The sequence below is a fragment of the Oncorhynchus tshawytscha genome, linkage group LG24 (assembly GCF_018296145.1).
Source record: "Oncorhynchus tshawytscha isolate Ot180627B linkage group LG24, Otsh_v2.0, whole genome shotgun sequence".
In the NCBI taxonomy this organism is placed as follows: domain Eukaryota; kingdom Metazoa; phylum Chordata; class Actinopteri; order Salmoniformes; family Salmonidae; genus Oncorhynchus; species Oncorhynchus tshawytscha.
This window is the reverse complement of record NC_056452.1, coordinates 9,188,471-9,203,983: the sequence shown is the minus strand read 5'-3', so window position 1 is coordinate 9,203,983 and position 15,513 is coordinate 9,188,471. Positions and strand designations below refer to the sequence as shown.

At 43.2% G+C, this 15,513-nt stretch overlaps 2 protein-coding genes across 2 annotated transcripts in view; both read right to left on the bottom strand.

The window, feature by feature from the left end:
• Window positions 1-2,892, bottom strand: part of LOC112256407 (bromo adjacent homology domain-containing 1 protein-like) — a 32,837-nt gene extending 29,945 nt beyond the window's left edge. The window contains exon 1 of the mRNA XM_024429658.2: window positions 2,818-2,892. The gene's annotated coding sequence lies outside the window, so the exon portion shown is untranslated. The remainder of the gene's footprint in view (window positions 1-2,817) is intronic.
• A 7,761-nt stretch (window positions 2,893-10,653) lies between these two features.
• ccdc32 (coiled-coil domain containing 32) lies at window positions 10,654-15,460 on the bottom strand. The gene is made up of 4 exons (XM_024429655.2): window positions 15,356-15,460; window positions 14,761-15,034; window positions 14,021-14,174; window positions 10,654-11,422 (listed from the first exon to the last, which is right to left on the bottom strand). Exons 2-4 carry the CDS (start codon window positions 15,014-15,016, stop codon window positions 11,239-11,241), a joined length of 594 nt encoding a protein of 197 aa, XP_024285423.1. The 5' UTR covers window positions 15,017-15,034; window positions 15,356-15,460; the 3' UTR covers window positions 10,654-11,238.
• Window positions 15,461-15,513: the final 53 nt, after the last annotated feature.

Below are 15,513 nucleotides of genomic sequence, written 5' to 3'. Positions count from 1 at the left end.
AGTGGCAACAACGTATGGCATGTGCTAGGAGAGTCATTTGAATAGAGGCACTGCAGATAGTGATGATGACTGGTCCGTCTGAACCACGCATGAACAAGGGAATCTATATTCGGAGAGTTTCTGTCCTGCCCTTGACTGCAGGGCATATGTGATGTCCCATAGCCTCTTCGTCACAACACTCTGATCTTCTCAAAAACATAATGTTGTCTATCTGTGTCCAGTCCAGGTGGTGCTTGTACAGGCAGACCATCTATTTGAGGAAGGATGTCAGCGTTGCGCAGCAGCTGAAACCTGGTCCAGACTGAGTCTGATTGCTTCTTGGCAACAACAACGAAGCAGTAAAACAGGAAATAACAAAAAAATTACATTACAACCTTACAACCTTGCACAACATCAATTCACCTCCCAGGTTTAGATAAGAAGAAGAATCTCATACAATGCAATGAAAATGATAATCACCTGAAGTGCTGGTACTGCTTGAACTGTGGCTGTGCCCTGAAGTACGGAGTCAGGTGTTGCTGCCAGCCATTCCACCAGCACCGTACCATCCTCCAGTCCAACCAACTGTGGGATGTTGACCCCTGTCAAAGTGATGTCCTTCACAACACCAGCAATCTCAGACAGTGTTCAATCTGGTCTTTCTGAAACGCTGCTTGATGAGGCCCGAAACACCAGTCGGGGGCAAACTTGGTGTGGCCAGTGATCAGGAAGTGAAGGTCCAGACTGATGGAGCTTGTGCATGGTTCACCAGGCACAATACCAGAGCACAAACATGTTCTTGTTTTGGCCACTGCAGTTATCACAATTCAGGTCCACACGTGTTTCCCCAACTCCTGTAGTTGGTGAAGAAATGGTGCATGTAGTTGATGACTGCGCTGCTGCCTTTGCTGGATGACGTAGCAGACGTGAGTAAGATATTTAAACGTGTCAACCCTCGCAAGGCTGCCAACCCAGACGGCATCCCTAGCCGCGTCCTCAGAGCATGCGCAGACCAGCTGGCTGGTGTGTTTACATACATTTTCAATTGCTACCTATCCCAGTCTGCTGTCCCCACTTGCTTCAAGATGGCCACCATTGTTCCTGTACCCAAGAAGTCAAAGATAACTGAATTACATGACTACCGCCCTTTGCACTCACTCCTGTCATCACGAAGTGCTTTGAGAAACAAGTCAAGGATCATATCACCTCCACCTTACCTGCCACCCTAGACCCACTTCAGTTTGCATACTGCCCCAACAGGTCCACAGACAATGCAATCGTCATCACACTGCACAGTGCCCTATCCCATCTGGACAAGAGGACTACCTACTGTATGTTAGAATGCTGTTAATTTACTACAGCTCAGCATTCAACACCATAGTACCCTCCAAGCTCATCATTAAGCTGGAGGCCCTGGTCTCAACCCCACCCTGTGCAATTGGGTCCTGGACTTTCTGACATTCCTCCCCCAGGTGGTGAATGTAGGAAACAACATCTCCACTTTGCTGACCCACAAGGATGTGTGCTCAACCCCCTCCTGTACTCCCTGTTCACCCATGACTGTGTGGCCATGCACACCTCCAACTCAATCATCAACTTTACAGACAACACAACAGTAGTGGGCTTGATTACCAACAACGACGAGACAGCCTACAGGGAGGAGGTGAGGGCATTCAGAGTGTGGTGTCAGGAAAACAACATCTCCCTCAACGTCAACAAAGGATATGATCGTGTATTTTAGGAAACAGCATAGGAAACCCCTATCCACATTGACAGTATTGGAGAAGGTGGAAAGTTAAGTTCCACGGCATACACGTCACAGAAACTGAAATTGTCCACCCACACAGACAGTGTTTTCAAGAAGGCGCAACAGCGCCTCTTTGACCTCAGGAGGCTGAAGAAATTGGGCTTGTCACCTAAAAGCCTGACAAACTTTTACAGATGCACAATCGAGAGCATCCTGTCGGGCTGTATCACCGCCTGGTATGGCAACTGCACCGCCCTCAACCGCAAAGCTCTCCAGAGGGTAGTGCGTGGTCTGCACAACTCATCACCGGGGGCAAACTACCTGCCCTCCAAGACACCTACAGCACCCGATGTCACAGGAAGGCGAAAAATATCATCAATGTCAACAACCACCCGAAGCTCTGCCTGTTCACTCCACTACCATCCAGAAGGCGAGGTCAGTACAGGTGCATCAAAGCTGGGACTGAAAAACAGCTTCTATCTCAAGGACATCAGACTGCTAAACAGCAATCACTAACTCAGACAGGCTTCTTTCTACATATATACTCAAATCACTGGCCACTTTAATAAATGGATCCCTAGTCACTTTAAACAATGCCACTTTAATAATGTTAACATATCTTACATTACTCATCTCATATGTATATACTTTACCTTATACCAACTATTGAACCTTGCCTATGCCGCTCGGCCATCGCTCATCCATATATTTATATGCACATATTCTTATTCCAACCCTTTAGATTTGTGTGTATTAGGTAGTTGTTGGGGAATTGTTAGATATTACTGCACAGTCAGGAAATAAAAGCACAAGCATTTCGCTACACTTCCATTAACATATTTTAACCATGGGTATGTGACCAATAACATTTGATTTGAGTATTTAACTTGTTGTGGTATTCCTTCACAGCAGACACCAAACAAGCCACACTTGCATGGAGTTAAAAGTATATGGGACCTGGCTGAATAGGGTAAGGAAGATAATGTTCTTTTGTTGTTTGCAGGTGCACTAAGATAAGTTAATGAAAAGAAATGTAACATAAAACGTAATATAATTTTTGAATGCATCATTATCAGGTAAGTTTCACTTACCTACAAATGTGCAGAGCAGCAGCACTGCATACAGAAACAACATCTTGGAAACTGGAAGTTAAAATGATAACACACCTAAATACAGAAATAATGTGAGATCAATAAAAGTTGTGCCAATCATGTTGGAGGTAAATTAAATAATCAAAACGTGTTGTTTTATTCTATACATACCAAGTGTTGTCATCGATTCCTTGTAGATGTGAGGGTGGACCCAGGTGCAGAGAAGAGACCAGGCGAGGAATCAGTGGTTAAGGATTAACATAACTACTGATAAACAGTAGCCGCAGGATCAAATCCACTCCAAAAGTCAAACGAGCAGTAGATTGGCAGGCGCGAGGAAGATGAAACATCATTGCGCTTGCAAATACTGAATCGAGAGAGAAGAAAATGGTCGAGCTAGCAGAGGACCGGTCCCCCGAGTGCACAGGTCAGTCAAGAGCGCCAATTAAACTTTAGAGCGTGCAATTCTGACTTTGAGTGAGCAGAAGAACATCGTCACCCCCCCCCCCTCCAAAAAAAAATGAAAGAGTACATATAGAACTGTAAGCAAAGAAACGTGATTCAAATGTGTAAAAATGCATTCAATTGTCTCTCAATTTCTCAATTGCTCTCTTTCAAGTCTTGGCACCTTTGGGTTTGGATTTCAGGCTGATTGGGGGGTGGGTTTACAGGCGGGTGCGTGTCTAGAAACCTTAGATTGGTCACTTTCACTGGAGTGATTATGACCCCATCCTCAGTAGCCTATTCCAGCAAGCTATTGGAAAACGCAAGCACTTATTATTGTGAAATCGCCTCGCTATTCAATCATAAATTAGTCTGTTAATTTGAACTAAGCAAGCTGCTAAATCGTTCAGTTTATATCTTGTAGAGTAGACTATCTGAAATGAGATGCAGGCCTACCAGGGGCGATAGGCTACCTGCCCAACGGCTGTATCCAGGCACTCCGCCTTGCGTTGTGCTTAAGAACAGCCCTTAGCCATAGTATATTGGACATATGACATACCCCTTGTGCCTTATAACCTAATAAAATAATTTGAATATATGGCAAGAGAAAAGATAATTTGCCCCTTATAAACTCGCCAGATCATTTTACATCAATGGATGTCGATTTAACTTGTTTGATTGCTATGATTAAGCATTGTCATAGCTTGTGATAATTATTATTTTGAGGAAATCCGGATCTAACGTCATTACAAGTTACTAAGATATTCCTTCTTAATTGGCTCGGTAACGTTTTGGATAAAGGTGTCACATTCTGACCATAGTTCTGTTATTTTATTCTTTGTTTTAGTATGGTCAGGGTGTGAGTTGGGGTGGGCAGTCTATGTTTGTTTTTCTATGTTGGTTTTTGTGTTCGGCCTAGTATGGTTCTCAATCAGAGGCAGGTGTCGTTAGTTGTCTCTGATTGAGAATCGTAGGTAGCCTGGGTTTCACTTTTGGTTTGTGGGTGTTTGTTTCCGTGTCAGTGTTTGTCGCCACACGGGACTGTTTCGTTGATTCACGTTTATTATTTTGTTCCAGTGTCCAGTTGTGTTTTTTTTAAATAAATCAATATGGACACTTACGACGCTGCGTTTTGGTCCAATCCTTACTCCTCCTCAGACGAAGAGGAGGAAATCCGTTACAAAAGGGTTGATAGAAAGGGCAACTGCTCACTTGATGTGAAAAAAAATTTGAGGTTGGTTTTCAGGCCTTTTGGTTCCGGTTTTGAGTGGTCATTGGGCTAAAAATGTTAGTTTCACCTGGCAACCCTGGCTAGCCGGGTTGAGCAGTAAGCGCCTAACAACTTGGGAAACCCATTAGATGTATTGGGAAATACATTCTAATAGGTATACTATACCTTGAGTGAAATCTACTTGCTAAACTTAGCTAGCTTATTACTTGTTCGACCAGCAAAACGAAAAGCAGACAGCTCAAAAAAAGCAGTCAGCTCAAGCAAACACCATTAATCTTGAGTCCACTAACTACAGGCAGGAGCCAGTATTTAGGGGATTAAGCCCAGGGAAGGACACACACACAGCATGGTACCTGGTACCATTCATCCAGTACATAACCAGTCCCAAATAATAAAATATAAACTGACAAACCAGCTAAACTCAGGTTAACATGTCAGAATCTGTTTTATTCGCCAAATACATTTGCATGTACAGGAATTTGAATGTGAAATGGTGCTGCCACAATAGACAGAATATGAGGACAAAAAATATATAGTTGCAGAATTTCCACAGATCCACACTATGAAGAGTAAGTGGCAGGCAGCCTAGTGGTTAAGAGCGTTGGGCCAGTAACTGAAAGGTAGCTGGATTGAATCCCGAGCCAACTATGTCAAAAAATCTTTTGATGTGCCCTTGAGTGAGGCACTTTTCTCTAGTTGTTCTGGATAAGAGAGTGTGCTAATTGACTAAAATGTAAACAATTAAGTGAAATTGTGTATCACAGCAGCATGCCACCCTGCATCCCACTGCTGGCTTGCTTCTGAAGCTAAGCAGGGTTGGTCCTGGTCAGTCCCTGGCTGGAAGACCAGATGCTGCTTGAAGTGGTGTTGGAGGACCAGTAGGAGGCACTCTTTCCTCTGGTCTAAAAATGATCCCAATACCCCAGGGCATTGCCCTGTGTAGGGTGCTGTCTTTTGGATGGGATGTTAAATGGGTGTCCTGACACTCTGAGGTCATTAAAGATCCCATGGCACTTATTGTAAGAGTAGGGCTGTTAATCCTGGTGTCCTGGCTAAATTCCCAAGCAGTCCCTCATATCATCATGGTCACCTAATTATCCCCAGCTTACAATTGGCCGATTCATCCCCCTCCTCTCCCCTGTAACTATTCCCCAGGTCGTTGCTGTAAATGAGTATGTGTTCTCAGTCAATGTACCTCGTAAAATAACAGTAACACAAAGAGCAGTGTGCAGTTTAGGGATGAATGTGCAAAGTTCAGGTGGCAAGGAGGTTTTGGTCGCGAGAACTGGATTGACAGAGAGAGGGAAATAAGATGTCAGGAAATGTCTCAGACAGAGTTCAATTGGAGTTTAAATGTTTTAACATGTCAATGTTGCATTCAAGGTAGCAGTCCATTTTAAGATTGCTGTATCAAAACTGTGGTTAATCATTTAGCCAAATAAGAGATAACAAAATGTGGGACCGAGCTGCAGGGCAATTCCACATAAACAGAGTGATGCTGACACAGATTTTTCACTTTAAAATGTATGTAAAACAAAAAACAATGATTTCAAAGGGAAACAAACCATTACGACTCTATGCACAAGGACTATTTTTAACAATTTGCAATCATTGGTTTCTTTGAGATACATTTTAAAGGGAAAAATCTGAGTCTCAGCATCACTTCTACACCATTTGTCAGTCAGCATGGCTCAGTACTGAACAGCATGCCGTCAGTTCATGACCAACCCACCTCGTGGAGAACTCTCCTCCTACAGGATCATTCCTTACATACACTAATTATATTGTTTAGTGACTATCACATACATTCAGTATAGAACCATCATTCTAACCAATAATATGATTGGTGAAAGGGGGATACCTAGTCAGTTGTACACATTCAACTGAAATGTGTCTTCTGCATGTCACACAACTCCTCTGATTCAGAGAGGTGAAGGGGGCTGCCATGATCAACATCCACAGAACCTGAGAAACAGTGGTTTAACTGCCTTGCTTGGGGACAGAACAACAGATTTTTACCTTGTCAGCGCTGGATTCGATCCAGCAACCTTTCAGTTACTGGCTCAACGCTCTAACCTGCCGCCCTACTAGTAGTGGTTTCTTTGCAGCAAAAAAAGAAAGGTCCCTTTTTCAGGACCCTATCTTTCAAAGATAATTAGTAAAAATCCAAATAACTTCACAGATCTTCATTAGAAAGGGTTTATAAACTGTTTCCCATGCTAGTTCAATGAACCATAAACAATTAATGAACATGCACCTGTGGAACGGTCATTAAGACACTAACAGCTTACAGACGGTAGGCAATTAAGGTCACAGTTATGAAAACTTAGGACACTAAAGAGGCCTTTCTACTGACTCTGAAAAACACCAAAAGAAAGATGCCCAGGGTCCCTGCTCATCTGCGTGAACCTGCCTTAGGCATGCAACAAAGAGGCATGAGGATTGTAGATGTGGCCAGGGCAAAAAATCACAATGTCCGTACTGTGAGACGCCTAAGACAGCGCTACAGGGAGACAGGATGGACAGTTGATCGTCCTCGCAGTGGCAGACCATGTGTAACAACACCTGCACAGGATCGGTACATCCGAACATCACACCTGCAGGACAGGTACAGGATGGCAACAACATCTGCCCGAGTTACACCAGGAACACACAATCCCTCCATCAGTGCTCAGACTGTCCGCAATAGGCTGAGAGAGGCTGGACTGAGGGCTTGTAGGTCTGTTGTAGTAAGGCAGGTCCTCACCAGACATCACCGGCAACAACGTCACCTATGGGCACAAACCCACCGTCGCTGGACCAGACAGGACTGGCAAAAAGTGCTCTTCACTGACGAGTCGCGGTTTTGTCTCACCAGGGGTGATGGTCGGACTCGTGTTTATTGTCAAAAGAATGAGCGTTACACAGAGGCCTGTACTCTGGAGTGGGATCGATTTGGAGGTGGAGGGTCTGTCATGGTCTGGGGCGGTGTGTCACAGCATCCTCAGACTGAGCTTGTTGTGATTGCAGGCAATCTCAATGCTGTGCGTTACAGGGAAGACATCCTACTTCCTCGTGTGGTACCCTTCCTGCAGGTTCATCCTGACATGACCCTCCAGCATGACAATGCCACCAGCCATACTGCTCGCTCTGTGTGTGATTTCCTGCAAGACAGGAATGTCAGTGTTGTGTCATGACCAGCGAAGAGCCCGGATCTCAATCCCATTGAGCACGTCTGGGACCTGTTGGATCGGAGGGTGAGGGCTAGGGCAAATCCCCCAGAAATGTCCGGGAACTTGCAGGTGCCTTGGTGGAAGAGTGGGGTAACATCTCACAGAATGGACTAGTAAATCTGGTGCAGTCCATGAGGAGGAGATGCACTGCAGTACTTAATGCAACTGGTGGCCACACCAGATACTGACTGTTACTTTTGGTTTTGACCCCCCCTTTGTTCAGGGACACATTATTCCATTTCTGTTAGTCACATGTCTGTGGAACCTGTTCAGTTTATGTCTCAGTTGTTGAATTTTGTTATGTTCATACAAATATTTAAACGAAATAAATGCAGTTGACAGTGAGGATGTTTCCTTTTTTGCTGAGTTCAGTTTTGTTGATGCTGAGAACAGAATGCATTTGTTTTTAAACAAAAAATGTAGAATATTCTCTGAACGTAACTAAAGTTTTCTTGTGGTTTTTATGGAATTTCTTGTGGTTTTTACATTCCCAGAATATTGCAAAGAAATCACATGAGAACCACACATTCTCGGAATGTTCTGAAAACAAAGTCGCACCATTTTTGAAAATGTTCCCAGAATGTAGTAAAAATAGGACATTAAATAGAACCACATGAGAACTTGTGTGGAATGTTCTGTGGAAGTACTGAAATTCCTACAGAAAAATGTTTCTTAACCTTGGAACAATTTGGGAACACGACATTAAATAGAACCACGAGGAAACCTGCACCAAACGCTTTGCTGAAATAATGAAATTCCCACAGAATAATTTGTTTTCCTAAAGTTTTCTGAACCTCTTGAGAACATTCCCAATATCAAACCCTTTGGAGAACGTTCCTAACACATTAACAACATTGTAATTAACTTCTTAACTTGGCCAAAAAACAGGGAAAATGCAGTGCGGTAAACTCAAATAAAATGATATAAAAATCTAACTTTCATTAAATCACATATGTAATATACTAAATTAAAGCTACACTCGTTGTGAATCCAGCCAACATGTCAGATTTTAAAAAGGCTTTTCCACGAAAGCATAAGAAGCTATTATCTGATGATAGCACAACAGTAAACAAAGAGAGTAGCATATTTCAACCCTGCAGGCGCTACACAAAACGCAGAAATAAAATATAAAACATGCCTTACCTTTGACGAGCTTCTTTTGTTGGCACTCCAATATGTCCCATAAACATCACAATTGGTCCTTTTGTTCGATTAATTCCATCCATATGTATCCAAAATGTCAATTTATTTGGCACGTTTGATCCAGAAAAAAACAGCATCCAAAATGCGCAACGTCACTACAAAATATCTCAAAAGTTGTCTGTAAACTTTGCCAAAACATTTCAAACTACTTTTGTAATACAACTTTTGGTATTTTTAAACGTTAATAATCGATCAAATTGAAGACGGGTCTATCTGTGTTCAATACAGGAAGACAACAAACCAACGCTACTTTTCAAGTCTTGCACAACTCTCAACAGTGTTACCCGGTTCCTAGATGGCCATACTTCTTCATTGCACAAAGGAATAACCTCAACCAAATTCCAAAGACTGGTGACATCCAGTGTCACAGTGCCTCATTTCCCAATGAGAACTGAACAGGCAGAGACCTAAAAAATATATATATCTGACTGGTTAGTCCTCAGGGTTTTGCCTGCTACATAAGTTCTGTTATACTCACAGACATGATTCAAACAGTTTTGGAAACTTCAGAGTGTTTTCTATCGAAATCTACTAATAATATGCATATCTTATATTCTTGGCCTGAGTAGCAGGAAGTTGAAATTGGGCACCCTATTTATCCAAAAGTGAAAATGCTGCCCCCTATACCTTAAGAAGTTAAGGTACACATTTGAATCAGATTAAATGCAAATAAGATGTTTTCAGTATCATACTGTATAGTGATCTTGTATTAAATCAAATACACAGTCTGTACTTTTAGCTTGAAATAACTGTATTCCAGCATGTTGACCATCTAGTATAAAATGTCATGCACAATTAACACCACAGACAAATAATAATTTTATTTATTTTGCAATCCACATGTTTTAGACAGCCTATGTTCTCTAATTTCCCTTTGGAAATACACAAGAATCATTTATATACATTTGTTACAAAAATACATTGAACAGGTACCTTTTATTGTATTTGAACAACAATATATATTACCCTGTTTTCTCCCCAATTTCATGGTATCCAATAGTCTTGTCTGAAACTCCCAGACAGACTCAGGACAGGTGAAGGTTGAGAGTCGTGCATCCGCCGAAACACAACCCAACCAAGTCGCACTGCTTCTTGACACAATGCCCACTTAACCCAGAGGCCAGCCACACCAATGTGTCAGAGGAAACACTGTGCACCTGGCGACTGTGTCAGCATGCATTGCGCCCAGCCCGCCACAGGAGTCACTTGTGCGCGATGGGACAAGGACATCCCTGCCGGCGTAACACTCCCCTAACAACACTGGGCCAATTGTGCAACAGCCCCATGGGTCTCCCGGTCGCGGCCGGCTGCAACAGAGCCTGGACTTTTGAACAACTTTAACAGCGATCCAAAATAGACTCTTCAAAGCAAGTCTTGTGAGAAGGCTATCTGCCCAGTGTTGTCATCAGTCAATCTGTCTCCTTTCAAGTAGTCTACCTTTTCACTGCTGTATTCAAATCTGGCTGGTGGGGGGGACCTCTACCACTGAGATCCAGTTCCATGGCATAGACAGTTCCACTGCTGAATATTAACTGAAGTACACAGTAGGAAATTGATTGAATGTTGAATGTCACTCACGTGACAAGTCCTCAGTCACCATATTTGGCCATGCTGATTTATTTACGTCCAAATTATTTTGTTGATTACAATGCTGCCATCTAGGGGTAGCTATACAGTACAATGTATACATGTCCAATTATTTGTGATACTTTCTGAACGTGAAAGAATAAGACACAGGTAGAGAAACACTTTTTTTTCAAGTTTATTAACTTTGTTTCAAAAGATTCCTTCATACAAATTAATCTCTCTTCATACTTACAGAATCTTAAATATGTGGTACAGTATATCATACACATGGTCATGAACCTAGTACATTTATAATACATATGGAAATTGACATATAGTAGCTACATTTATAATGATTCCATCTTAACTAGTAATACTCTGGATAGGACTCGTATCATAAAAGCAGTGCCGAAGCTCATTACAACATTAGAGACCATCTCTGGTGCTACATAGTGTAGTAGCCTAACAAAATGCAACTAGTGTGGTTTCAGGATATTCCTTAACAATGAACTGCAGTTTTTTATTGAACCATATCATAAAATCAACATGACAATATTTTATAAAAGTAACAACCAACAATGGACCGTTGCAGTTTTTGCAATGATATGTCATTGAATTCTTTCCCGTTTTGACAAGACATTAATTAACAAGCCAAACACACAACCTAATAACAACAGTATAAGAAATCACATCATGTTCCTGTCCAGTAATAACACATGATAACATATAAGGGTCGTTGGTAAAATGTCTGAAGTGAACAGGTAGTTATTTCTCTGGTGTGTGGCTCTCATCCTCTTCAGGGTTCTGAGTGGCTGCCTCTGGTCCACTCTGTGATTGGTCCGTAGAGATATGCTCTCGGCTCAGTGACGGCAGGAGGAGATATTCCAGCTCCTCAGCACTGACGGCCACTTTCTCAGGTACGAGCCAACGCTTTAGATGCTCCAGGGCACTGTGAAGAACAGATAGAAGTTATGACACACCATTTCATTACAAAAAGAGGCAAAGTACTGGGTGACTTCAACCTCCCAATGCCTGACTTTGACTAATTTCTTTCCACCTCTTATTTCCCCTCCTTGCCACTTGACCTCACCCAGTCACCTCCCACTCACAAGTCAGGTAATAGGCTTGAACTCTACTTTACTAGAGGCTGTTCACCTACCAATCTCACTGCAACCCCCCTCCAGGTCTCAGATAAAAATAAAGTAGGTCTCACTCTCTCCTGCAATCCTACCCACTCAACCTATACCCAGATGATCATGGACTTTCGCAATCTTCACTCTCTCTTCTATCATCTCTCCCTTCTGCTAAATCCGTCTCCTGACTCTGCCGCTTCGAACCTGCTCTCCTCCCTTACCGCCTCATTTGACCCAAACTGTCGCCTCCCCTCCTGCTCCGTGTCTGAGTGACTGCGTGCTCACAGAACAGGGCATTACCTGAGTGACTGCGTGCTCACAGAACAGGGCTGCGGGCAGCTGAGCGGCAATGGAGGAAAAATTATCTTCTGCAGGACCTATCATCCTTCCACTCCCTCCGCCTTACCTACTCTTCTGTATCCTCTGCTAAAGCCACTTTCTATCATTATATTCCAAGCCTCTACCTCCAACCCCGGGAAACAATTTTACCACCTCTTAATCCTACACTTACTCCCCCTCCCTGCGGACGAGATTGTCAACCACCTTGAAAAAGTTTGACATCCGCTCCTCATACACTCAGGCTACCGAGTTCCCTGGTCTCACTCACACATAACTACCCTACGCCTTGACCTCTTTCTCCCCCCTCTCTCTCCAGATGAAATCCTGCGAGTAGTGATGTCCAGTCGCCAGACAACCTACCCACTCCATCCCCTCTTCCCTTCTCCAAAGACCTTCTCCTATTCCCTTATCATCTCATACCTGACCACTGGCTGTGTCCCCTCTGACTTGAAGATGGCCAGAGTTGCTCCCCTCTTCAAGAAATCAGCCCCTCTGATGTCACTGCTCTCTGTGTCACGGAGGCTCTCCGCTCTGCCAAAGCTGACTCTGTCGTTATCCTCCTAGATCTATCTGCTGCCTTAGACACTGAACCATCAGATCCTCCTCTCAGGCTCTGCAACTCCTGGATTGCATCCTACCTGGCAGGTCGCTCCTACCAAGTGGTGTGGAGAGGATCTGTGTCTGCACCACGTGTTCTCACTGCTGGTGTTCCCCTAGGGCTCGGTTCTAGGCCCTCTCCTCTTTTTTCTATACACCATGTCACTCAGCTTCATCATATCCTCTCATGGTCTACTATCACTGCTATGTGGATGACACACTAGCCACTTTAATAATGAAAAATGTATGTAATAAATGTATCACTAGCTACTTTAAACAATGCCACTTTATATAATGTTTACATACCCTACATTACTCATCTCATATGTATATACTGTAAACTATACCATCTACTGCATCTTGCCTATGCCGTTCGGCCATCGCTCATTCATATATTTTTATGTACATATTCTTATTCATTCCTTTACACTTGTGTGTATAAGGTAGTTGTGAAATTGTTAGGTTAGATTACTTGTTAGATATTACTGCATGGTCGGAACTAGAAGCACAAGCATTTCGCTACACTCGCATTAACATCTGCTAACCATTTGTATGTGACAACAAAATTTGATTTGACACTCAACTATTTTTCTCATTCCCCCCTCTGATTCCCATGTAGCAACACACATCTCTGCATGCCCTGCAGATATCTCAGCTTGGATGTCAGCCCACCACCTCAAGCTCAACAAGAAGGAGCTGCTCTTCTTCCTGGGAAAGGCCTGCCCGCTCCAAGACCTCACCATCATGGTCGACAACTCCACGGTGTCCCCATCCCAGAGAGAAAATAACCTTGGCGTGACCCTGGACAACATCCTGTCGTTCTCTGCAAACATCAAAGCAGTGACTCGCTCCTGCAGGTTCATGGTCTACAGCATCCGTAAAGTACAACCTTTCCTCACACAGGAAGCGGTGCTGGGCCTCCCCGCTTGTGCCATCAAACACCTGCAACTTATCCAGAATGTTGCAGCCCGTCTGGTGTTCAACCTTTGCAAGTTCTCCCATGTCACCTTCCTCCTTTGTACACTCCACTGGCTCCCAGTCAAAGCTTGGATCCACTACAAGACCATGGTGCTTGCCCAAGGAGCAGCAAAGAGAACTGCACCTCCCTACCTTCAGGCTATGCTCAAACCCTACATCCCAATCAGAGCACTCCGTTCTGACACCTCTGGTCTCATCAGTCTTACTACCCCCCTCAGTCCTACTAGCAGCGACTTTGCTGATAACATCTTTATTGAGGAAAAATATACGTACTATGACTGAAATGTGGTTGTCTCACCTAGCTCTCTTAAGATGAATGCACTAGGACAAAAGCGTCTGCTAAATTACTTAAATGTAAAAAATGTTAACAGTTTATAACAGAACAATCCATGGACCTGTAAGACTCTTTACAAGCTCAGCCTCCAAAGCTGTCCAGAACTAGTGGAGAAGGTTAATAGGCCTACTCCAAACAGAACAACAAATTATGCTCTTCAGCTCACCTCTGATCTAGTTCACCCTCCTGAAAGAGTTCTGAGCTCTGAGCGTCATGCAAGAATCTATCCCAGCATTCTTTTTTGGCCTGAGATAGGGAGCGCAGCATCTCCCTGGAAGTCACCTCAGTGCACTGGCCCTTTATTCTCTTCAGACGGTTCTCTGAAAGACAGGATTCATAATGAACTTTAATATTAAATGGTAAGAACTATGAGATTAGGATTAATAGAACCTTGATTTCCGACCTTGATTTACGGCTTTCTCACAATCATCCCAAATAGCTGTGTGAAAATAAGACTTAGAAGTGTGTTGCAAGGAGAGAATGGGATCAATAGTAAAATCCCACTGGGCACAGATGTCAATTCAATGTCTATTCCACGTTGGTTCAACGTAATTTCATTGAAATGACATGAAAATGTTGATTCAACCAGTGTATGCCCAGTGGGATATGCATTATGATACTTTCAAATTAATTATTCCTCTATTTCTGGACATAACATTGATGCATGAGAAGTTTTACACTACTGTTTACATGAACACAACACAGAAACTGGAAAGAAGGCTAAGCCTCCAAAACTACAGTAAAGCAGACAGCTGTTGGGTGTGCAGGCTTTTGTTCCAGCCTAGCACTCACACGGGCGTTGGAGTTGGAGTCAAAGTCAAGGACCAGGGTTGATGCCATCAAAAGGGCCATAGATAAGGGTGGAGGGCCACACATGACATAAGTTTGATATTAGATTGACTTTACCTAAACTAGCAATGTAGACATCTGAGTCTTCCATAGGTTCCCAGGCGCTGTGAGAGGAGGAACTCGTAGACATGCCATTAGATTGCAGGCCATTGCCAACATGTGAGGGTTGGAATGAATCTGTGAACAGTGTGGCATCATCCCCCTCTTGGCCTTGAGCTTCCTCCTGTACGTCAGGCAGGCTCGAGCAGATCTCTGACCACAGCTCTCCGCTGGACCGAGTCTCGTGACTCTCGAAATCCTCAATCATCTTCATGCAGATGCAGTCTGTGGTCTGTTGAGAAAAGCATGTCAACAACTCTATGAACAGATAGCTAGCTCAACAATCAATTCAGTGATAGCTAGCTTGAGCAATGCAATTAAGTTAAACTGTATACCAACTGCATGGTCTTGGTAAACTTTTCACCAAGTTAGAAATGAGCTGCTGTTTACAGCATTGAATTAGTGTTTCTACGTTATTTGTTAGCTTGCTAACCGTAGCTACCAAGTTGGCGCGTTAGCTTTAAATTAATCACATTGTCATTGGAATTTCAAAAGTAGAGCTAAATGGAAGCTAAACGTTCACTCTGCTAAACATGTTATCTTGGTGTCTTACCTGCGAATAAAACGTAAAGCAACTAAACCGTATTTTCCAGGCAGTTGGACATAAACGTGCTAGCCTACTAGTCTAGCAGGAATCCTAAACAAATCCAAATACTCCTCCTTTGGCGTGTTTTGAGTGATTTGATTAGATGAGGTCACTGCCTGTCAAGT

What these genes read in the sequence shown, in the direction of transcription:
- ccdc32 (XM_024429655.2), bottom strand. Translation starts at nt 15,016, where the DNA reads ATGAAGATGATTGAGGATTTCGAGAGTCACGAGACTCGGTCCAGCGGA. An exon ending in TGTCTACATTGCTAGTTTAG is followed by an intron (nt 14,175 to 14,760) that starts GTAAAGTCAATC and finishes CCTGTCTTTCAG; the next exon opens with AGAACCGTCTGAAGAGAATA. An exon ending in GAGGGTGAACTAGATCAGAG is followed by an intron (nt 11,423 to 14,020) that starts GTGAGCTGAAGA and finishes TGTTCTTCACAG; the next exon opens with TGCCCTGGAGCATCTAAAGC.